At 40.3% G+C, this 23,270-nt stretch overlaps 1 protein-coding gene across 1 annotated transcript in view; it reads left to right on the top strand.

Annotated features, from left to right (window-relative positions):
- Positions 1 to 23,270, top strand: part of ERICH3 (glutamate rich 3) — a 126,881-nt gene that overhangs the window by 101,179 nt on the left and 2,432 nt on the right. The window contains exons 12-14 of the mRNA XM_012173877.4: positions 2,449 to 2,892; positions 15,070 to 15,195; positions 20,481 to 22,855. Coding sequence (XP_012029267.3) covers positions 2,449 to 2,892; positions 15,070 to 15,195; positions 20,481 to 22,837 — 2,927 coding nt within the window. The 3' untranslated portion in view covers positions 22,838 to 22,855. The remainder of the gene's footprint in view (positions 1 to 2,448; positions 2,893 to 15,069; positions 15,196 to 20,480; positions 22,856 to 23,270) is intronic.

The raw sequence follows: 23,270 nt of genomic DNA, 5'->3' as shown, positions 1-23,270 counted from the left end.
AAAAGTGAGCATCTTCATGTCAACATTCAGATGGTAGATATGGATATTTTTGGATGTATGCTGCTGTTGCTGCTGCTAAGTCGCTTCAGTCATGTCTGACTCTGTGCGACCACATAGATGGCAGCCCACCAGGCTCCCCCATCCCTGGGAATCTCCAGGCAAGAACACTGGAGTGGGTTGCCATTTCTCTCCAATGCATGAAAGTGAAAAGTGAAAGTGAAGTTGCTCAGTTGTGTCCGACTCTGTGAGACCCCATAGACAGCAGCCCACCAGGCTCCTCCATCCATGGGATTTTTCCAGGCAAGAGTACTGAAGTGGGGGGCTATAGCCTTCTCCTTGGATGTATAACAAGCATCAATATAACACTGTGTCCTAGCTAATTGTGCAGTTAATGAAAACCACTGATCAAACCACTAGCAAACAGGAGTTGTTTTTCTTTTCTTAAAAAAAAAAAGATGTGAGACACACTGAAGAGAGGGGGAGATCATAGTCCCTGAAGTTTCTCAACTAGAACAACAAATAAGATAGAGAAAGTCTGTCCTTGATCGGTACATTCCCTACCGAGAAACAGCGCATCTAGATCTTATACAACAGAGATAAAAAATGAGCCGCTGAAGTATGTGACTCCTTTGAGAAACAGTGGTCATCTGGTGCCTGTCAAGGTAGTTGAGTGATAAGAACAAATGGAATTGTACTTAAGGGGTTCTGTTGCTTAAAGGCTTTTTGGAGTTTGTTTTTTACTGCTGTGTAGCATCTCTGAAATCTTTGTGGAGACTCTGATATGTCTCAGTGACTATACTTAAATTGCTAAACCTTGTCATGGGGAGCCGTTGGGGCTGGAGGGAAGAGGATAAGAGTAAAGACAGGTATTTCTTCCCTTAAACTCTGCCTCAGCTGCTACAGCCATCTGGGTAGCTGCCAAGCAGAAAAGAAATAAACAGAAAAAAAGAGTCCAGAGCACACAGAGAAGAGAAAAACAAGAAAGCTAAGCAGCTTGTAAGTGTGGGTTCTTTCATTTGGGAAAAAAAAAATGTATTCTATAAAAATCAATTATAACATGGATCTATTTGGTTAAAAAAAAATTAAAGACAATATTTTTCTGGCCCATGGCAGTGTATGCCATGACATTGAGGCAACACATCTTCCTTATAGAGTCAGTGTGTGTGTGACTGTCTTGGAGATACTTTAAAGTGTTTGCAGGTAGCAAATGCTAAACCATTTTTGGCTGTGGTAAGTTTCTAGACTGGGTATCTGTCGCTTCACATCAGTGTACTTCATAAATCTCCTAGAATCTTTTACTGATTCTGTATGCCCACTTCCAGCTCTGCGTCCTCTGTCTTCAGAGGACAGCCCTGGGCTACTGGGTTGGCTTCATCCTCAGGCACAAACAGCTTGGAAGTGTCAAGGAGTCTATGTCCCCCCAGGGTGGCTGGTAGCCATGTCTAACTGGAGCAGAGTGTGTGAGCCCAGAGTCCTCCAGGGAGGAAAAATTCTAATATAATTTAGACTTCAGAGTTTCCCCTGAGTGTGGGCTGAGGCTGAGACATTGCTTGAAATAGCTCCCTTGATTGACTTCCTCCCTTCCCTTCCCTGCTTCCCCGACACTGGAGGAACTTCTCCTGGAGCATATTCTTATATTTCATCACTTGCCTGTGCGTCCTCATCTCAGCATCTGCTTCTGGGGAACCCGAAAAAAGACATTTCCTTCTACACACACACATGCGCACGTGCACACACACACACGAGCATTATTTCAAAATATTTATTAAGTATCTAGTTATTATGCAAATACAAAGATAACTGATGCTGGGAAAGATTGAGGGCAGGAGGAGAAGGGGGCGACAGAGGATGAAATGGTTGGATGGCATCACTGACTCAGTGGACATGAATCTGAGCAAACTCCAGGAGATGGTGAAGGATAGGGAGGCATGGAATGCTGCAGTCCATGGGGTCACAAAGAGTCAGATACATCTGAGTGACTGAACAACAACAATGATGCATATTTTTACCATACTCAGCTACCAGACTATATTAGTATGCAATAGATAAAATTGGTGTTGCAACAGATAAAAATATAAACTTTATGTACAGAGAATACTGTGGCTACCCAAGATGATAGTGAAATAAGTGCTCCTGCTGGACAAGTAAAAGATTATTCCATTTCTTCTATAACAAAACGGATAGTTTTTTTCCAATGATATGATACAGCTTTCAAAAAATAAATTTGTTTTCAAATGTGACTTTCTACTAAAAATTTTTATAGACTCACAGATTACATAGATTTTTCTTTATCATGATAAGTATGTGGAATATATGGGAAAAGGGAATCAAATCTACTTAACTATATTTAAAATGTCAATATGATTAATTATGAACATAATTCCCACAATAATTATTAAATTTTCCCTTATGAAAATACAGTGATATCATCATTTTTATTTTTCATAGATGGAAAAACTGCTTCGTCAACCTCATCCAGAAGTCACCCATATTCTAGTTCTAGTGAAGATGAATCTGCACTGGGGGACCAGGAGACCCATGCTGAAAACAGTCCAAGCGAAAGTGTCACAAGTCCATCTTCTCAAGAGTTGAGTGAAAATGATAAGCCAGGGAAAACCTACCTTCCAACTGAAGATTCTCCAGAAATTGAAGAACAAGAAATAATAAAAACAGATGTGGAGACCAAGCCTCTGCTGATAGAGGAAAATTTGGAGAATGTTCCTGAACAAGAAGCAGAGAAAGGAACTGGAGTGATTGCAGAGAGCTTATTTGAGAAGTCCAGGGAACATGTTTCCAAGGAAGAAAAAGAAAAGAGTAGGAGTAAGCTTTGGGAAGAAAGCACTGCTAAGGTGAAGGACAAAAAGGCAGGTCCCCATAGGGTGGATGAAGGTGGTAAGTATGGCCTTTGAGTTGACCTGCCATTGTCCCTGTGCATGGAACCTGATCTTGATCACTGCATTCTGCCAAAGCTTGGGAAATACTGTTGTGATAATGCCAGAAGGATTCAATTTTTTCCTATTTCTCTCTATGTTACATAACCATACATGTATTTTCAGCTTGCTGTTTTCCTTCTACTGCATTTTAAAAATTACTTGATAATTCTTATATAGCTTGTCTCCTATTTTCTGTAATTCCTTCCTATGGCAGTTCTATCTCAAAAATCAAATAAAATACAATACATGTCTGAAGGCAAGGGTATGCGTGGCTTCTTAGATGTTATTTAGTATTAGCAACGCCATTTGTTCTTTTCTAAATATGCAGTCATCTGTATTTATAGCTAACACTGATAGATGCTTCCTATGTAATAGTGCTAAGCACTTACATATAGAAACTCGCCTAATCCTCACAATGGTCCAGCATCCCCATGAGTTAGGTTCTCTTGTCATTGTCTCTTTTTTTAACAGATGACAAAATTGTGGTTTGGAGAGGTTAAGTAAGATGTCAAGGATCATATAGATAATAAGAAACATTCCTAGACCGTGAATTTAGGGAGAGTGGCTCCAGTTTCTGAACATCTCCTACTGCATCTGTGCAGTAGGAATTTAGAGTTAAATGAAAATTTAAAGATTTCATAGAAATCTCCAAACTTTATTTTGAGTTGTCTGAAGCTGAGTAACTTTCTGATCCAGGAGTTTCCTGGGTGTATAGGAAGTTCAATGTGACACTGAAAGTCTTAAGACGTGTCCCAGGCTGATCAGGCCCTGATACCACAGGCAGTGGAAGGTCTGATACTTTTTCAACACCAGGAGGACAGTTAAAGGACTGAGTTGTGTCCTGTGGATATTTGGCTCTCACATAGCACCCCGTGCCTTATATCTCTCCCATCTCTCCATCTGTCTTCTCTACCAACATAGTGAGCATTCTTTTTGACTCCAACGTAAAATTTGTTGTCACATTTTAATATTACTAAAATCCATCTATGTTTTAAATCTTATGAATATTTTTAATGTCTATAATATTTTTTTAGAAACTTAAAAGCTGTTATTAAACCACTGGGGCCCATATCCAGGAATTGAGGATGTCAAATAGTTATCTTTCCATTCAACGATCATCATTAACCTTCTGCCATGCACCATGGCCACTAAGAAATGTGTAAGAGAGAGTTTCATTAGAAAAGACCCTGATTCTGGGACAGAATTGAAGGCAGGAGAGAACAGGAATGACAGAGGATGAGATGGTTGGATGGCATCATCGACTCAATGGACATGTGTTTGAGTAAACTCTGGGAGTTGGTGATGGACAGGGAGGCCTGGTGTGCTGCAGTCCATGGGTCGCAAAGAGGTGGACATGACTGAGTAATTGAACTGAACTGAAATGAACTGAACTGAAGAGAGGGTTTCATCCACAAAGTGTTAAAAGGAAGGCTTGGCATATACATAACTGGACAAGGTCAGTAGTCATGTATAAAACCAGAGAAAGTACAAATGAATGTTTCAAAGGAAGAGAAGGCCCATTTGATAAAGAACACCTAGAAAGTTTTCATGAAGGACATATTTGAGGACTTTAGAGGTTAGATAAGATTTTGAAGGTGGGATGGAGGAGGATAAAGCATGCTGAATATGGGGAAGTAGCAAGGGATATTAGCTTAGTTTTTTTTTTTTAGTTCAGTCGCTCAGTCGTGTCCAACTCTTTGCGACCCCATGAATCGCAGCACACCAGGCCTCCCTGTCCATCACCAACTCCCGGAGGTCACTTAGACTCGCTTCCATTGAGTCAGTGATGCCATCCAGCCATCTCATCCTCTGTCGTCCCCTTCTCCTCCTGCCCCCAATCCCTCCCAGCATCAGGGTCTTTTCCAAAGAGTCAACTCTTCGCATGAGGTGGCCAAAGTACTGGAGTTTCAGCTTTAGCATCATTCCTTCCAAAGAAATCCCAGGGTTGATCTCCTACAGAATGGACTGGTTGGATCTCCTTGCAGTCCAAGGGACTCTCAAGAGTCTTCTCCAACACCACACTTCAAAAGCATCAGTTCTTTGGCGCTCAGCCTTCTCTCCAGTAGGATGTTAGCTTAGAATAAGTTAAAAACTTTGATGAACAGTTTGACAAACTTCAGCCCACAGGCTGAATCTTGCCTACCACTTTTCTTTTTGTATTGCCTGTGAGCTAAGAAATTTTTTTTTTCGTTTTTAAATGATTGGAAAAAATCAAAGGAATATGTGATAACTTATGAAAATTATATTAAATTCATATTACAGTTCCAGAAAATAAAGTTTCACTGAAAAGAGTCATGCTTATTTATTTACATATTCTCTGTTGCAGCTTTTGCTCTACAAGGACAGAGTTGAGTAGCTGCAACAGAGACTTTATGGCCCTCGAAGCCCTCAGGATTCACTGTCTGGCCCTTCACAGAAAAAGTTTGCCAATCTCTGCCCTAGAATTATAACATTAAGACCCTCTACATTTTCAAAATGATTTGCCATATGTGAGTTAGGATTCCTATTAAAATACATTTAAAGCTCTTTAATAAAATAATTCAAAAGTTTGATCTTGGATTTCATCATTCAGTTCTGGTACATGGAATATAATCTAGAATATTTGTACAATTTAGCAAGCTGCTGACCCAAAAGGTAGAATGTTAAAGTTCAGTAGCAACCTTGACATTATTATTTCATTTATTTCTGCATCAGAAAACTAGATTGTTTACTTGGATTTATGAAAGTAGACAGCTTTCTGTAATATAATCTGCACATAATATGGGCTCTAATTAGGTGATGCATAGACTAATAGAAGCATTCAACTAGAATCATGTCACTTGGAAAAGTGTGGGTTTTCCCTCTGGATTTGTGAAATGAAAAGTGTACAGCTTTATTGTTTTTCTCAACTATTATGGGAAATCTGTGTTCTTGACTTGATCGCTTCTATAGTTTTAAAACATTTTGTTATCTTTTCATTCAAATGAGTTCAACATTAGATGGCAAGGTTTATTACTTTCTTATGATCTAATGTATAAAGAACTATGGCTGGAGGTTCGTGACATATTACAGGAGGCCGTGATCAAGATCATGCCCAAGAAAAAGAAAGGCTAAAAGTTGCTTAACGAGGTCTTACGAATAGCTGAGAAAAGAAGAGAAGCTAAAGGCAAAGAAGAAAAGGAAATATATACCCATTTGAATGAAGAGTTCCAAAGAGTAGCAAGGAGAGATAAGAATGCCTTCTTCAGGAATCAGTGCAAAGAAATAGAGGAAAACAATAGAATGGGAAAGACTAGAGATCGTTCCAAGAGAATTAAAGATACCAAGGGAAATTTTCATGCAAAGATGGGCTCGATAAAGGGCAGAAATTATATGGACCTAACAGAAGCAGAAGATATAAAGAAGAGGTGGCAAAAACAGAACTATTCAAAAAAGATCTTCATGACCCACATAACCACGATGGTGTGATCACTCACCTAGAGCCAGACATCCTAGAGTCTGAAGTCGAGTGGGCCTTAGGAAGCATCACTAAAACAAAGCTAGTGGGGTGATGGAATTCCAGTTGAGCTATTTCAAATCCTAAAAGATGATGTTGTGAAAGTGCTACACTCAATATGCCAACAAATTTGGAAAACTCAGCAGTGGCCACAGGACTGGAAAAAGGTCAGTTTTCATTCCAATCCCAAAGAAAGGCAATGCCAAAGAATGCTCAAACTACCATACAATTTCAATCATTTCACATGCTAGCAAAGTAATACTCAAAATTCTCCAAGCCAGGCTTCAACAGTATGTGAACTGTGAATGTTCCAGATGTTCAAGCTGGTTTTAGAAAAGGCAGAGGAACCAGAGATCAAATTACCAATATCCATGGATCATAGAAAAAGCAAGAGAGTTACAGAAAAACATCTACTTCTGCTTTATTGACTACACCAAAGCCTTTGTGTGGATCACAACAAACTGTGGACAATTCTTCAAGAGATGGGAATAGCAGACCACCTGACCTGCCTCTTGAGAAGTCTGTTTGCAGGTCAAGAAGAAACAGTTAGAACTGGACATGGGACAACAGACTGGTTCTAAATTGGGAAAGGAGTATGTCAAGTCTGTATATTGTCACCCTGTTTATTTAACTTATATGCAGAGTACATCATGTGAAAGCTGGGCTGGATGAAGCACAGGGTGAAATCAAGATTGCTGGGAGAAATATATAACCTCAGATATGCAGACGACACCACCCTTATGGCAGAAAGTGAAGAAGAACTAAAGAGCCTCTTGATGAAAGTGAAAGAGGAGACTTTAAAAGTTGGCTTAAAACTCAACATTCAGAAAACGAAGATCATGGCATCTGGTCCCATCACTTCATGGGAAATAGATGGGGAAACAATGGAAACAGTGAGAGACTTTATTTTGGGGCGCTCCAAAATCAATGCAGATGGTGACTGCAGCCATGTAATTAAAAGACACTTGCTCCTTGGAAAGAAAGCTATGATCAATCTAGACAGCATATTAAAAAGCAGAGATATTACTTGCCAACAAAGATCCATCTTGTCAAAGCTATGATTTTCCAGTGGTCATGTATGGATGTGAGAGTTGGACTATAAAGAAGGCTGAGCGCTGAAGAATTGATGCTTTTGAACTGTGGTGTTGGAGAAGACTCTTGAGCGTCCCTTGGACTGCAAGGAGATCCAACCAGTCTATCCTAAAGGAAATCAGTCCTGAATATTGGGAGGATCCTTATGTTGAAGCTGAAACTCCAATACTTTGGCCACCTGATGCAAAGAACTGAGTCATTGGAAAAGACCCTGATGCTGGGAAAGATTGAAGATGGGAGGAGAAGGGTAAGACAGAGGATGAGATGGTTGTATGGCATCACCGAGTCAATGAACATGAGTTTGAGCAAGCTCCAGGAGTTAGTGATGGACAGGGAGCATGGCGTGTTCCAGTCTATGGGGTCACAAAGAGTTGGACATGACCAAGTGACTGAACTGAACTGTATGTATGTACCAGACCTCTTTTGGTGTTTATTTTTCATTAATAGCTTACAAAATAACATTTAGGAGATTGTGAATAGTGGTCTTCAAAATATCTATGGATTTATCACACACAAAAATCACTTTCAACATTTGGTCAGGCTTTTTATTTCTAAAGTTAGAGTTTACAAATCTATGTTGTCATATTTCTATAAAATGTTGTATTTTGCTTTTTATTCTTAACCTTATAACATAAACATTTTTATGTTATTATGTAATCTTCATGAATATGTTTAATGTCTGTGTATTATTCCATCCTGTGTTTTTTTCATAATTTTACCATTTCCCTAAGTTTTCCCCTATTTTCACTACTGTTAATAGTGCGCTAATATCTTATTACCTAAGATAATTTAAAGTTAATAATTATTTTCTTAGGCTAGTTTCCAAGAAATTTAATTTCTGGATCAAAGGTAATAGACATTTTAAAGTTTTTGAAACAATTTTTTTTTTCTTATAAAAGATTGGTTGAAAAGTTTTCATAATACAGAATGGATGACAATAAGTTGAAAGCTAGGGTCTTCCTTGCCTGGCCTTTTCTCTATTTCCTGAGCAATATTTTCAGTTCCTGAGCAACTGTGGATAAGTATTTTTTTGTGTGCATGATTTCAGAAAAGTTTCTCTCTATATAAACATATCTACATGTATCATATTATATATATACTGCTGCTGCGTCGCTTCAGTCGTGTCCAACTCTGTGCGACCCCATAGACGGCAGCCCACCAGGCTCCCCTGTCCCTGGGATTCTCCAGGCAAGAACACTGGAGTGGGTTGCCGTTTCCTTCTCCAGCGCATGAAAGTGAAAAGTGAAAATGAAGTCGCTCAGTCGTGTCCGACCCTCAGCGACCCCATGGCTTGCAGCCTTCCAGGCTCCTCCATCCATGGGATTTTCCAGGAGTACTGGAGTCGGGTGCCATTGCCTTCTACATATTACATACATATACAGGTGTCACTTTTATACGCAGATAGAAACATGATGCATTTTGTTTTACAAGTTGTTTTCACTTAACACTATATCTTGAATATCTTTTCATATCTGCATATATGACTGTACTTTTATTATTTACTGTACATTTTATGCCATTGTATCGCCTTAGTATCTTATAACTCTGCAACTTTTCTTAAATAATGCTTTCTGTGTAAGAATTGGTAGATTTGTTTTATGGCCTATCTTCCACAAAGGAATAAAATTTCTAGGTTAGAGAGACCTAAAGGCAGACAGATTAAAGGACAGTGGAAAATAAGTCATTTATAAGCAAAATAGCACAAGGATCTTGTAAAATACTCAGGATAATGTAAAAGAATTATGGTATCAAAACTTCTAAGGATTAGTAGATTAATAACAGTTGGGTACTGATGTTTTTAAAATAAACTTAAGGAAATGATGCAATAAATTTGTAAATATTTAAAATAATAGGTAATAACAAATATTCTCAAAAGTCTTTATATGAGTAAACATTCCTAAGAAAATTTCAGATAAAATAAACCAGATCTTGAATGCATCATGTGTTATATTGATGCCAAGCAGAGAGGCTATGGTGATTCCTTCTCCTTAATTAAATCTTCAGTTAGGTGGCTGAGGGAGAAAGGGATGGAACCAAAGTTATGTGCTTGAAATGAAGGTCATTTAGGTGACTCTGCTGCAAAAGTTAGCTTATATAAATTAAACCAGAAAGCTAGTGAAGATTGAAATGTGTATATTTTAATATTTTACTTAGCTCCCTGATTAGAACCTTAGGTTGAAATGAAATGGGGGCTGAGATAATGTGTAAAAGATTCTATCTCATTTTGCATAGTACTGAATTAATCATTTTCCACTAGACTTCGGATAAAAATTGTGATTATGTTAAGAACGTCTCAGTGCCAAAAAGTCACACACAATTAATGATGTTTTGTTGTGTCTAACTTAATATAACTTAATCTGAATTGTTTTCACTTATAGCAATGGATAAATTTGTAAAGTACTGCATTTAATGCCTTCATACCTTTCATGTTGATAACATAAAGTGATAGCTTCCTTCTAAGTATTTTATGATATGTCACACTTAATTAGGTTTTGTCCAGTCCACCAAAAAATCAGGTGAATTTATAGAAAAGATAAGTCGTATGCAGTGAAGTGGGTAAAGTAAAAGATTATAGTTGCTAGCTACAATGAGATAGTGTCCTTGGGAGTTAATTCAGTATTATAGAGCATAGTGTTATTTAAATGTGTTTAGTTTTCTCTGTTATTTTTAGTTCAAGCTGTCTTAATGCATTGTGACACACTGTATTCTCATGGTGGAATAATTCATGTGCCTTAATTTGTGAAGTTAATATAATTTATACATTATGAATATAAATAAAATATTAAGAATAAAGTTTTATATAATGTAAAATGTATATAGAAGTAGGCATTTTATACTTTCATATTTGAATCAGAAGAAGTCATAGTGCTTGGCCAAGTAATATAAACCTTAACAGTAGGATTTAAATAAAATGCAATTTTATCATCATGTAGGCAGGATAGAATGGTCTTGATGAAAGAACAAGAAAATCATGCATTAAGAGTTGCAGTTCTAAATACAATTTCTGAGTGAATTGTGAAAGCATCTAGCTATTTGTTTTCATAGATTCCTTCTGAAATATTTGTTAGATATCTGTTTTATGCCACACTGTTCTCGGTGTGAACATAACAAAGTGCTTGCCTATATTGAAGTTTATATTCTGGGAAGAGATATGCCCAATAAGTGAAAAACAAACATGTAATGGGGCATATGGGCTAAGTGCTAGCAGAAGAGAAAATCAAGGCAAGGAGATAGAGTGATGGTTTGAGGAAGGGGTAGTGTTTTTTAGGGCTGGCCTCTCTCAGTGAGGGGACACTTGGGCAGAGAGGGAAATGAGGTGCAGGGGTCAGTCACTCTGTCATTTGAAGAAGCACAAGAAGCAGAGAGCCCAGCAAATGCAGAGTCTAAACTGGGGGCATAGTTTTTGAGTGAAGAATTTGGAAGGAGGTCAGTGTGACAGCAGCAGAATGGACAAGCTGAGAGTGGGAGAAGATGAGGCCAGAGGGAAAAAAAGCCTTATGCCATTAGGAGGATTTTATTCTGCGATAGGAAGTCACTGGAAAAATCAGAGCATACAAATGACATGAGCGTAAAGTTTTGAAAAGATTCTTCTCGCCACTGTGTAGAGGATAGACCTTAGCTTTCTGAATGTTATCTTTGAACAGGTGTGGTCTTGAGTTGTAATTAATCCTGAGTTTTTTGCAAGCCATGTTTCAATGCCAAAGGTAACATACGAACATCTTCACTGTGTAGGTAGATAATGTTAGTCATGAATTTTGTCACAGTGAGTTGCTGGGAAGATAACTGATTGGCGACACAAAAAGTGATCAAAGAACAGTCATAGTTTTCAAAGTGACCGGGAACTTGGAATAAACCTGGATATCTATTTACTCTGTTTATATGGCCTTCTTCAGTTCAGTTCAGTTCAGTTCAGTTGCTCAGTTGTGTCCGACTCTCTGCGACCCCATGAACCGCAGCACGCCAGGCCTCCCTGTCCATCACCAACTCCCGGAGTTCACGCAGACTCACGTCCATCGAGTCTGCGATGCCATCCAGCCATCTCATCCTCTGTCGTCCGCTTCTCCTCCTGCCCCCAATCCCTCCCAGCATCAGAGTCTTCTTAGGCTCTTAAAATTCAGATAAACAATTCTTGGCAAAACTTTCTTCTGATACAGAATTGCTGGTTTGTTTAGCTTCAAAAGAAGCAGAGGAAAGGGAATGAATTTAGAAAGCTTGCCTACTAATATTGAAAACCATATCCTTGCCACCACTTTTCAATGACTAAATTATCAAATTTAGAAGGAATTGGTGGAAACTGAGAAACTGTCTGTAATAGTACAGGGACGTAAGACCCCTTATCATTAGAGGTGAAATTATTAATTGATAACTCCTTTTTTGAAGAACATAGAGAAACATGTATCAAAAGTGTCTAAAGGTTATCATGCTTTTTGACCCAGTAATTCCAATTCCAAGAATTTATACTGAGGCAATAGTCAGAAATAATAAAATTATTATGAGCTATATTTGAAGTAGCTTTATAATCACAAAAAATAGAAACAATTCAACATTTAACACCAGGCAATTGGTTAGCCAAATTTTAGTAAATCTTTATTAGAATACTCCATGCAGTTATTGAAGAATAGTTCTTATTAAATGATACATGGAAACAGTCACAATATTTTGCTAAATGAATAAAATGGGATACAAAATGTTATTTATAGAAGTAGTAAAGTAAAAAAAAAAACACCATACTTAGAAACCTGCCAAAATGTTGACTAGTAGTTGTTTCTGAATGGTGAAAATAGGATATTGTTGTTGTATTTAGTTATATTGTCCCTGCATTTTTAAATTTTTATTATTTCAAGCTTCAAGTAGTGAATATGTACTCTTTTCATACTTGGGAAAAGTAACATATATTATTTGTAAAATGTTTGTTTTCATAATAGAAAGCTAATACTGTAACGTAATAATATTTTGGTATTTTAAAAATATCTCGAAGTATCCTATAGCATTTGAGTTGAAAAGATGTTTTCCTATGGAATTCTCTGTATGAGCCTCTTCCATTTTGCTGCAGATGCTATGGGAACTGACAGTTCTGTTTGCTTTTAATGGTCATCTTTATAGCAAGGTGAAGGAGCAGAGCCTTGAGGGATGAAGAGCTAAATAGATAGAGGAAACAGGGCAATGTGTCACACTGCTGACACGGGAGTCTCAGCATGCACTGTCCTCCCATACAGTAGGTGGGAAATGGTCAAGGTTAGACACTGGCTGAGGTCTTGCTTTTAAGTTTCAGTTTCAAAAGAACATCTGAGAAAAAAATGACCAAGTAAGGCCTTTTCTGATCTCTCACCTAATAAATCCTTGATGCTCAGGCCAGTGTCCCATTTTTGCTAAATCTGAATCAGGCAGCACCTACCTGTACAGGCTGTCATTGACTTCCAAAGCCTAACCCTCCAGGAGCAAGCTAGCTGACATGGGCAAGTGGTGATTACAGTCCTGAGAAAGAAGGACTACATGCTTCAGGAAATTCTGAGTGAGTCTGTAATTTACAGATTGTGCTAGTACTGTTTGGCATCTTAGAATAGTCTTTTGGTTCAATAGCTGCTAATTGTTTATTTTAGTTATTATTATTGTAAATCATATTAAATATTTTATTAAGGTATCATTGACACACCACATTATATTAATTTCAAGTATACAACATAACGATTCTATAACTGTATAGTAAACCATATTTCTTTATAGCCTGTGGACTACTTGGGGAAAAGCTTAGATGTCCTGTTGGCTCTGATGAAACAGAGCTTCAGTAATTGATACCAAATCAGATTCCCCTCCACCCTCCTGTCCTGCCAACCTTGGGATTTCTGTTGCTTAGTAGGTCAAGCAGATTTATACACAAAGACCTAAAACACTGTTAATTTAGACTCTCTAGTTAAACAGTGCCAGCATTAGTATAGTAGGAAAGATGATATCTAACTTATATATACTATGTTATAAAGTTATTAAATAAGGATTGACTTGATTTAAAAAAAGAAAATACAATGATAACCTAATTTTCATGAGTTGATGTCATCTCTAAACTATATTATTATTATTAAAAAAAAACTTTTTATATTTGGTGGATTGGATGAGTGAGGAAAACTGATGCTCAAAGACTGCTTACAGAGAATACATTTGGCCTATGTGATGCACTTCTTTCCACTTCCACCTTTTTTTTCTCTTAAGATTAATGCAGTTAATTCTTTCCATTTTTTCCCCGAAAGCTATGTGAACCAGATATCTCACTATTTGTTTCCAAACACAGAGGGATGAGTAAGTAACTAATTGCCTCTTAACAACTCACCTTAAACTGAACAAGGGATCACATTCTAGTTCTTTTCTTGAAGTAAAGTCTCTGGATCAACTGGATCAGCCTATCTGAGAGGAAAGAAAGCAAGAAAGTAAGAGAGAAGGGAAGCAAAGAAAGAAAGGGAGAGAAAGATAGAGAGGGAGGATATTTTGGAGAAACTATGTTTTTATATAAAAGGGATAATCTAGGTCTAGTATTCTTCTGTGAGCTTCTGTTAACCAGGAAGTGATGTGATGATAGCTGTCAGAGATTTAGAGACACAGGATCTGATGATAAGTAAGGGATGTAGACAAGGATGGACTGTAACCTGCCAGGCTCTTCTGTCCATGGGGATTCTCCAGGCAAGAATTCTCCACTCTCCAGGAGTGGGTTGCCATGCTTTTCTCCAGGGGATCTTCCCAACCCAGGGATAAAACTCAGGTCTCCTGATTGTAGGCAGATTCTTTACCAACTGAGCCTCCAAGGAAGCCCCATTAGGTGCTTAGGCACTTGCTAATAAGTTAAACATAAACATGTTCCACAGGTATTATTTCATGTAATGCTCCCCATTTAATCACTAAGATATCTCTTTTTGACAGATGAGTATACTGAAGATGAGACTGAGCCTTAGGCCAAAGAACTTACCCAAGGTGACACAGTTAGTATGGAACTTGATCTCTTTAGGTCTTTGCGTTCCTAAAGCTCAGTGCTAGTAATCAGTGCAGGTAAACAGAAATGTCTACAGCAGCTTTTACTGTCAAATTTATAGGAATTATGCAATATCTTTTCTGCTCTGTCCACATGGAGTGTTGGGGTCACATCACTGAAATATCTACTAATGGATAAAATGCTTATGCTACGGTTCTGGTAGTTTTAGAGATCTAAAAGAATCTAGTGATGATTGGGATTATAAAAGCCATAACACGTTTCTAAAAAGGAAAAGGCAACTAAATTCCTTTACAGTCATTTCATTGCATGTGCCTTTGGCAAATCTGTCACTGCTTCTGGCTGTTGCCTCTGTTTTTTTTTTTTTTTTTTTAATGTAAGTATCTCTTTGCATGGATTTCTTTACTTCATGATTTCCTTTTTTTTTTTTTTTTCATTTTGAAATCATAGCTTGGACATTGTTTAATCCTGACATTTTAAAAACAGGGTCTTAACGTGAATGCTTTTAAATTAACCCCACTTGCTGCTGTTTCACTTACAATGTTTCCTTGACCTGTTTTTAATACCTTTTGATATTTTATGTGGTCTCCAATCAGTTGAACAGGTAGCAGCTGAAGCTGTGGACTCTAGCCTCTATTGCTACTACGACTACAAGTCTGGTGTTAGCAGCACAGACGAAGGAGAGAAGCTCTCAAGGAAGCTGGAGACTGACACAGGTGCAGGTAAGGGTGCATCATTACCTAGGAAAGATCTTCAGAAAGCCTCTGCCAAAGGCAGGGCCATTTCCATCTTTCATCTTCTTATCCTTGTTTCCGTCTTTATTTTCTTTTTGACCAGTGAATGTGATGGCAGGAGGTGGTTGAGAGGCATTAAGGGGAGCTTTGGAGCTGACATCAGATATGAAAGTTATTCTTTTTTTGAATACATTGGTGCCTAGAGTTTGTTTTTTTAAAAAGGATTTCAGATAGTAAAAAAGGACTGCAAATAACAGAAAATATTGGTAGGGATTTTCAGACCAATCTTATTTCTTAGCTTGTCGCCCAGTTAGGTGGATGTGCCTAACTGACCCATTGGAGACTTGAAGAGCCCAGACACATTTCATGATGATTTATTTGAACTCCTCATTTTTTAAAATTAGGCAAGAATTCATTGCCATCAGCAAATGACCTGGCTCTTGATGATGAGTCTTCCAGCTGCAGGAGTGCCAATTAGAGCGACTCAACAGACCATGACTCATACATATCTAGTCACACAGCCTGTGTCCTTGAAATCAGGTTTCCCTGTATTTAGTAGATAATTTTTTTAAAAATATCCCGATTTGAATACATGTATGTGTGTGTGAAAGTAGGGGAGGGAGAGGGGGCTTCATTGTATTCATCATGTGGTCACATAACCCCCACATCCAATTTTTAATGATGGGCATCAAGCCCTGTAAGGTATTTGAGACTTCACTCTATTTTCAAGCAGACAAATTTCACAGTTTCACAGATGCATCAGAAGACACAAGATTCCTGGGTCAGAGAAAAAGGACTGTGTTACTCAAGACAAACAGTAGCGGCCAGATGATTTGCAGTTAGACTGGCTCGCTGAGCTCAGGTGCCCCCAGGGAGCGTGGAGACGGCCAGGTGACACCCGAACTTGAGTGGACTGAGCTGCAGGAGGACTCGGGGCTTCAAGAATCCAAGTCTCTCATAGTGGGCATTCAGCCAGAGGAGTTCTAATATACCTCCCGAAACTTCTGCAACGCGGGCAGAGTAGTTGTTGCCTGTTAAATCTGATTCAAGCAAGAAAATATCGCATATTGTATGCAGTGAGAGGGGAATGTGGAAGGGAGATTTGTTAGGGCTCTCTGTGTGCCAGGCACTGTGCCAAGCATTTTATGGTTTGTTCTTAAAAAGATTCTGTGAGTCAAAGATTGCTATTATCGCTTTAGGATAAGAGAATGAATACTTAGAGATATGTTGCCCACGTTCACACAATTATATGGCAGAGCTGGCATTCTTACCCAGATCTGTCTGACTCCCAAGTACACACTCAGTCACTAAATCAAATTGCCCCTGTTTGTGAATATTGCTTGGTTTCTTATATTCATTATTTTTTTTCAAAAGCCCATGAGGTTACTAGCAAAAACACGTCATGTTTTTGTATTGATATTTCTTAGAAGGGCTTCAATTACGCTTTCTCCCTTGCTTCAGGAATGTCATGTCTGACTCCCCTGTGTGTGTGTGTGTGTGTGTGTGTGTGTGTGTGTGTGTGTGTAATAACTCAGCTAGATGCCATTACCACTTTTAGGCACAATATATTATTACATAGTGGTTAGGCAATTTTATTACCCTGTATTCCTGAATGTTCTTTAATTAATCCATAAATTTAGAGGTCAACTTAGCAAAACAGAGGACTTTGCTTAAATGTTTTTTATAACTGACTATTGAAGTACACTTTCATGCAGGAATTTGAATAGTAATACACATACTATTAAAGAGACTTGATATGTTGTTTCTCATGGCTTTCATTTAATTTTGTTTTAAATCTAGTAATCTGCAATGAAATAAAACAAACCGTATTCTTTCAGGTGAACTGGCTCCATGGAAGCCCATTTGGCTCTACATTTAATATAATAAATAACTGCTGTGGTATGCTGAGGACCTCCTATAAAATTTAATGGCATGCTACTGATAGACCTGAGGTTTCTGTTGTGCTGTGTGCTTAGTTGCATCTGACTCTTTGTGACTCCAAGGACTGTAGCCCCCCGGGCTACTCTGTCCATGGGGATTCTCCATGCAAGAATACTGGAGTGGGTTGCCATGCCCTCCTCCAGGGTATCTTCCCAACCCAGGGAGATCAAACCCAGGTCTCCTGCATTGCAAGTGGGATTCTTTACCGACTGAGCCACAGGGGAAACCCAAAAAAACTGGAGTGGGTAGCTTATCCCTTCTCCTGGGGAAGTTTCTGTGACTCCCTTCAATGAATATATCAAAAGTTACCTTCCAAATACATTTTTAAAGGGAAATGTAATATCAGCTGCTATTGTCTGACTTCATAATGGCTTGTTTTAATAGCTCATAAGAGGCCAAGAGGAGGAACAGAGGACAGCCATATGTGGTGTTAGGAGAGGAACTGCAGTTATAGGACAGTCCCAGATGGAGTAACAGAGTAACGATGAAGTGAGTAAGATCAGGGCTTTCGGTTTCTGGGAGATTGTTGGTGATGGGGTAGGGATGAGATGGTTAGCCAAAAGGGCAAGCAACAGAAAACCACGAGGAAGACACACTTGCCTACTTTATATATTTATACTATTTAGAAGTCGGCACCCTGGCATTATAACTTATTCTGTAGAATCTATTCCAGTGTCTTCTGCAAACAAAGAAGATTAGATTGATAGAAAGCATAGAGAGGACCATTTGAGAAGCTCTAATCTCCCTAAGTCTGACACTGTTTCCACTGTTTCCCATCTATTTCCCATGAAGTGATGGGACCAGATGACATGATCTTCGTTTTCTGAATGTTGAGCTTTAAGCCAACTTTTTCACTCTCCTCTTTCACTTTCATCAAGAGGCTTTTTAGTTCCTCTTCACTTTCTGCCATAAGGGTGGTGTCATCTGCATATCTGAGGTTATTGATATTTCTCCCAGCAATCTTGATTCCAGCTTGTGCTTCTTCCAGCCCAGTGTTTCTCATGATGTACTCTGCATAGAAGTTAAATAAGCAGGGTGACAATATACAGCCTTGACATACTCCTTTTCCTATTTGGAACCAGTCTGTTGTTCCTTGTCCAGTTCTAACTGTTGCTTCCTGACCTGCATATAGGTTTCTCAAGAGGCAGGTCAGGTGGTCTGTATTCCCATCTCTTTCAGAATTTTCCACAGTTTATTGTGATCCACACAGTCAAAGGCTTTGGCATAGTCAATAAAGCAGAATAGATGTTTTTCTGGCACTCTCTTGATTTTTTGATGATCCAGTGGCAGTTTGATCTCTGGTTCCTCTGACTTATCTAAAACCAGCTTGAACATCTGGAAGTTCACGATTCACATATTGCTGAAGCCTGGCTTGGAGAATTTTGAGCATTACTTTACTAGCATGTGAGATGAGTGCAATTGTATGGTAGTTTGAGCATGGGCTCCCAAATCACTGCAGATGGTGATTGCAGCCATGAAATTAAAAGACGCTTACTCCTTGGAAGGAAAGTTATGACCAACTTAGACAGCATATTCAAAAGCAGAGACATTACTTTGCCAGCAAAGGTCCGTCTAGTCAAGGCTATGGTTTTTCTAGTAGTCATGTATGGGTGTGAGACTTGGACTGTGAAGAAAGCTGAGTGCCAAAGAATTGATTCTTTTGAACTGTGGTGTTGGAGAAGACTCTTGAGAATCCCTTGGACTGCAAAGAGATCCAACCAGTCCATTCTAAAGGAGATCAGTCCTGGGTGTTCTTTGGAAGGAATGATGCTAAAGCTGAAACTCCAGTATTTTGGCCACCTCATGTGAAGAGTTGACTCATTAGAAAAGACTCTGACGCTGAGAGGGATTGGGGGCAGGAGAAGGGGATGACAGAGGATGAGACAGCTGGATAGCATCACTGACTCGATGGACGTGAGTCTGAGTGAACTCTGGGAGTTGGTGATGAACAGGGAAGCCTGGCGTGTTGCGATTCATGGGATCGCAAAGAGTCAGACACGACTGAGCGACTGAACTGAACTGAACTGAACTGAATCTCCCTAAGTATTATTCTGCAGTTGAAAAATTTAAATGCTTTGGCCTTTGGTCTGGAATGCTTTTATTTATTTTGTGTGGATCACTACAACAGAAATGCACATATTTGCTAAAGGATAAGAAATCTATCTGGAGCCTTTTAAGAAATATTGAACTTGTATTTATTGAAGTATGATAGCTAACACACCCAGATTTGCAGGAAAGTATGGATGAGAAACTTATGAAATGCTTCAAGTAGGTTATTTATGTTGAAAATTGTCCCAGACTACAAAGTCCTGTCTTGCTCTGTGATCCTCTTTTGCCAAAGGCAAATCAATTTCTGAAGGTAGAGGGGAGGTATTCTGACCCACAACACAAATTTGTATCTATAGTATAAAGTCTTACCTTAAGCTATGAAGTTATTTGATGACTAAATTTAGATATAGTGGCTTTAATGGGCAGAGAAGGCAATGGCACCCCACTCCAGTACTCTTGCCTGGAAAATCCTATGGACGGAGGAGCCTGGAAGGCTGCAGTCCATGGGGTTGCTGAGGGTCGGACACAACTGAGCGACTTCCCTTTCAATTTTCACTTTCATGCATTGGAGAAGGAAACGGCAACCCACTCCAGTGTTCTTGCCTGGAGAATCCCAGGGATGGGGGAGCCTGGTGGGCTGCCGTCTATGGGGTCACACAGAGTTGGACACGACTGAAGTGACTCAGCAGCAGCAGCTTTAATGGGAGCAATGTATGGGATAATGATCAGTTCATATTGCATTATGATTCTGTTGCTAAATGCTCACATGAGTACAAGAAACCTAGGCTGAGAACAAGCATATTATTGTCCAGTAGGGAACAATGATTGCTAAAATGAAATCCTCACTATTTTCCTTGTTGCATAATTTTTTCTGCAAGTCCTAATATTTCATTTGAAAGTGGGATATATGTATGTGTGTATGGGTGTGTGTGTGTGTGTGTGTGTGTGTGTGTATAAGAAAGAGAGGGAGGGAGCGAAATTTTATTATTCTAAGACATAGGGTTTTTTTGTTTGTTTTCAACAGTTCTGATGTTCAATTTCCTTTAATATCAATGTGTGTCCATTAAATTTGATAGCTCTTTTTTTTTTTTCATCACGAAAAGCCATTATTAAATCATGGTGCATGTTACAGCTGATGGCATCCTAGAATTGAGGAAATGAAATGTAATATCAGTAGCCCCTTGATATTATATATAAATATCTCTTATATATAGAAAATTATATGTAATGTCTCCTCCTGCACTTTGATTAAAGTAACCTTGATTTCTAACCTTATTTTATAGCACTGGATAGGAATCTAGTGGTGGAGGAAAGGACTGCACTGAGCTCAAACAAGAAGTCCAAGCAAGTTGCATCAGAAGAGCATACCCTAGAGATGAAAGAAGCAGCAGAAGAAGGTGGAGGTCCTCAACACAGGGATGCTGACACAGAAGGAAAAGGGGATACAGCACTGAGGGGGAAAGCCGGGGTTAATGAGGTTCCCTCGGGGCAGGGGAAGCCAAAAGTAGAACAGCTGGCATTAGTAGGACAGTTTACAGAGGAAAGAGAGCTCTCTCAGGGCATGGCAGCTGAGGCAGAGGCAGAAGCAGAAGGGGATAGAAGGCAAGATAAAGAAGGGTTAGGTGCCAGAGAAGGAGAAGTAGCAAAAGACTCTGGAGGTCTGAATGAAGGTGAGGCTGCCGAGGCACAGGCCTTGATGCAAACAGTGCTGGAGACGGAGGAGGCAGCTTCTGAAGGTGGGCAGGCTTCAGAGAGGGCAGTGCTGGCAAGCCAGGCAGCAGCTCTGAACTCAAGGTGTGCTCAGGAGACAGCAGCCCTAAGAGAGGTAGTGAGGCCAGAGAAGGGAAATTCTGACAGCGCGGCTGTGAGTGCGGTTGGGTCTGCAAAGCTGGGCGTGCAGGACAGTGAAGAGGAAGCATGTACAGACCTAGAGGACAGGGAATCCACAGAAGACGCTACATCTGACAGAGAGGAGGGTTTAGAAGAGGCAATGCTGGGGCGAGACGAGCCGACCAAAGACAGAGAGGCAGTCGCGGGGATGGAGACACCTTTGAGCTCCTCCACTTCTGAGAAGGTTGAGGCTACTCAGATGGGGAGTTCAGTGGACAGCCTGGAAGGACTTCGTAAGGACCAGGTGGAAAAGGAGGGGATGGTGATGGAGTCAGAGTCTAATAAAGATGATGACAGGAAAGAAATGTTACCTGAGGAATTAGACTCAGAAAAGAGAGAGAGGAGCAAAGCTGAGAGGTCAAAAACACCTCTGGGGGAAACTGAATCTGAGAGAGAAAAGGTGACGAGGGCAGAGGTGCTTCAGGATGAAGACGCTTTAGAAGAGGAACAAAATCTTGAAGGGAAAAAGAGGGAACCTGTGCAGGAAGAAAGACCAGAGGAAGAGACACAAGCCTCCCCAAAAGAAATGGAGTGTGGTGCCGAGGACGAAGCAGCCACGGGGGCATCTGCAGTGACTGAAGACACAGGGCAACGGGGAGAGGACTCCCTGAGAGACAAGGAGGTTGACATGTCTGAAGCGGCCCCTGGATTTGAAAATTCCCTAGAAAACATAACAGTTTGGGGGAAAGGGGAAGGAGGGGAAAGACTGAGAGGTGCCGGAATCACAGAGCACAGAGGCTCAGCAGAGCTGCTCTTTAGTGAGAATGTGGCCCACGAAGAGCAGGAAGAGCAGTCCACCCCTGCAGGGGAGGGGGTGTCAGGAGCTCCTGAAACCAAGTCCACAGAGAGGGTGCAGACTCCTAGGGATGCAGGTGAGGCCCAGGGGTCTGCAACCAAAGATCAAGACATGGTCGCCAGCCAGGAAGGGAGGAATAAAGACGGGCCTTTACAGGGGCCAGAGGGAGTAGCCATCACAGCCTTGACCCAAGATGTTCCCGAGGGAGATTCCATGATGGCAGGAAAATTCAGTGACATGATGGATGAGGATGCAGAGGAGAAGGGGGATAAAGGGTGCACACTGGGGACAGGAGTGCCGAAGAATGGGGACCCTAAGGGGGACAGGAGCGTGCATGGTGTGGTTATGACTGTGGAAGACCCCCATCAAGGAGGAGGAGCCTCAGAAGAAGCTGCAGAGAGGGAGGACGATTCTGCTGAGGGGAAAATAGAAGCAAATAAAGTCTCCTCCTTTTCAGATGTTGCTGGGGAGGAAGCTTGGCACACAGTGTATGAGATGCCAGGAGAAACAGCAGCTGCAGAGAAGGTGGCTGTAGAGGGGATAGTGCTGAGCAGGGAGGATGTGCCAGTGGCCGAGGAGATGACTGCAATTTCGGCACTGGAGGCTGAGGTTGAGGCTCCAGAGGAACCTTCTAACCTGGAAGGGAAGGTTCCAAAGCCAGGGGCAGCTGGGGAGGCAGAGAAGGCTGAAACCACACTGGAGGCTGAGTCTGAGTTGGTGGGAGAGGAGGCAGGGATGGGGAGTCCTGATAGGGAGCAGGAGTCAGGGGAAGCTGAAGAATTTAGACTGGAATTATCCCAAGAGAGTAGGTCAGTAGCCAGGAGAGAGAGTCCACAGGACACAGAAACACTCCCTGAAAAGCCCAACTGCAGGGAAATCCAAGAGAAGCAGGACCTTTCAGTGCAAAGAGGAAGTGAGGACCTGGATGTTTCCTTGAGTCCGGGGAAGGCCTAAGAGACTTCATGGCTGATGGTGAGTTTAAGCCCGACCTGTTTGCAGGATTACACAGATCTCCCACCTGGGGCCTCTTCTCCTGTGGGCTGTCTCATCCCTTTATCAGTGCCTGCACACACAGGCTTCAGTTCCAGGGGCTGCTGAGCCCATCAGGATAGGGGCTGGGCAAGATGGACAGGCAGACCAGAGGCATACAGGGACCCATTTCTACACCCTGTACAACTCTAAATCCCAGCCTCTGTCTTCGCAAGCACAGCTCTCAAGCAGTGAGATCCTCCTCCTCTCCCTTACAGGGCCAGGAAGATAGATACAGAGGAGAGCATGTGCCATGGGGACAAAAGGAAAAAGGCTTAATTTCCCTTTAAATGGGCTGTCTTTATTTCTGAAGTTCTGTAAAGTTTAATAAATATATATAGCATAAATTAATAAAATA

This window comes from Ovis aries, chromosome 1 (assembly GCF_016772045.2).
Source record: "Ovis aries strain OAR_USU_Benz2616 breed Rambouillet chromosome 1, ARS-UI_Ramb_v3.0, whole genome shotgun sequence".
Taxonomy (NCBI): domain Eukaryota; kingdom Metazoa; phylum Chordata; class Mammalia; order Artiodactyla; family Bovidae; genus Ovis; species Ovis aries.
The sequence above is the reverse complement of the archived record's forward strand: the minus strand, read 5'-3'. Positions and strand labels throughout refer to the sequence as shown.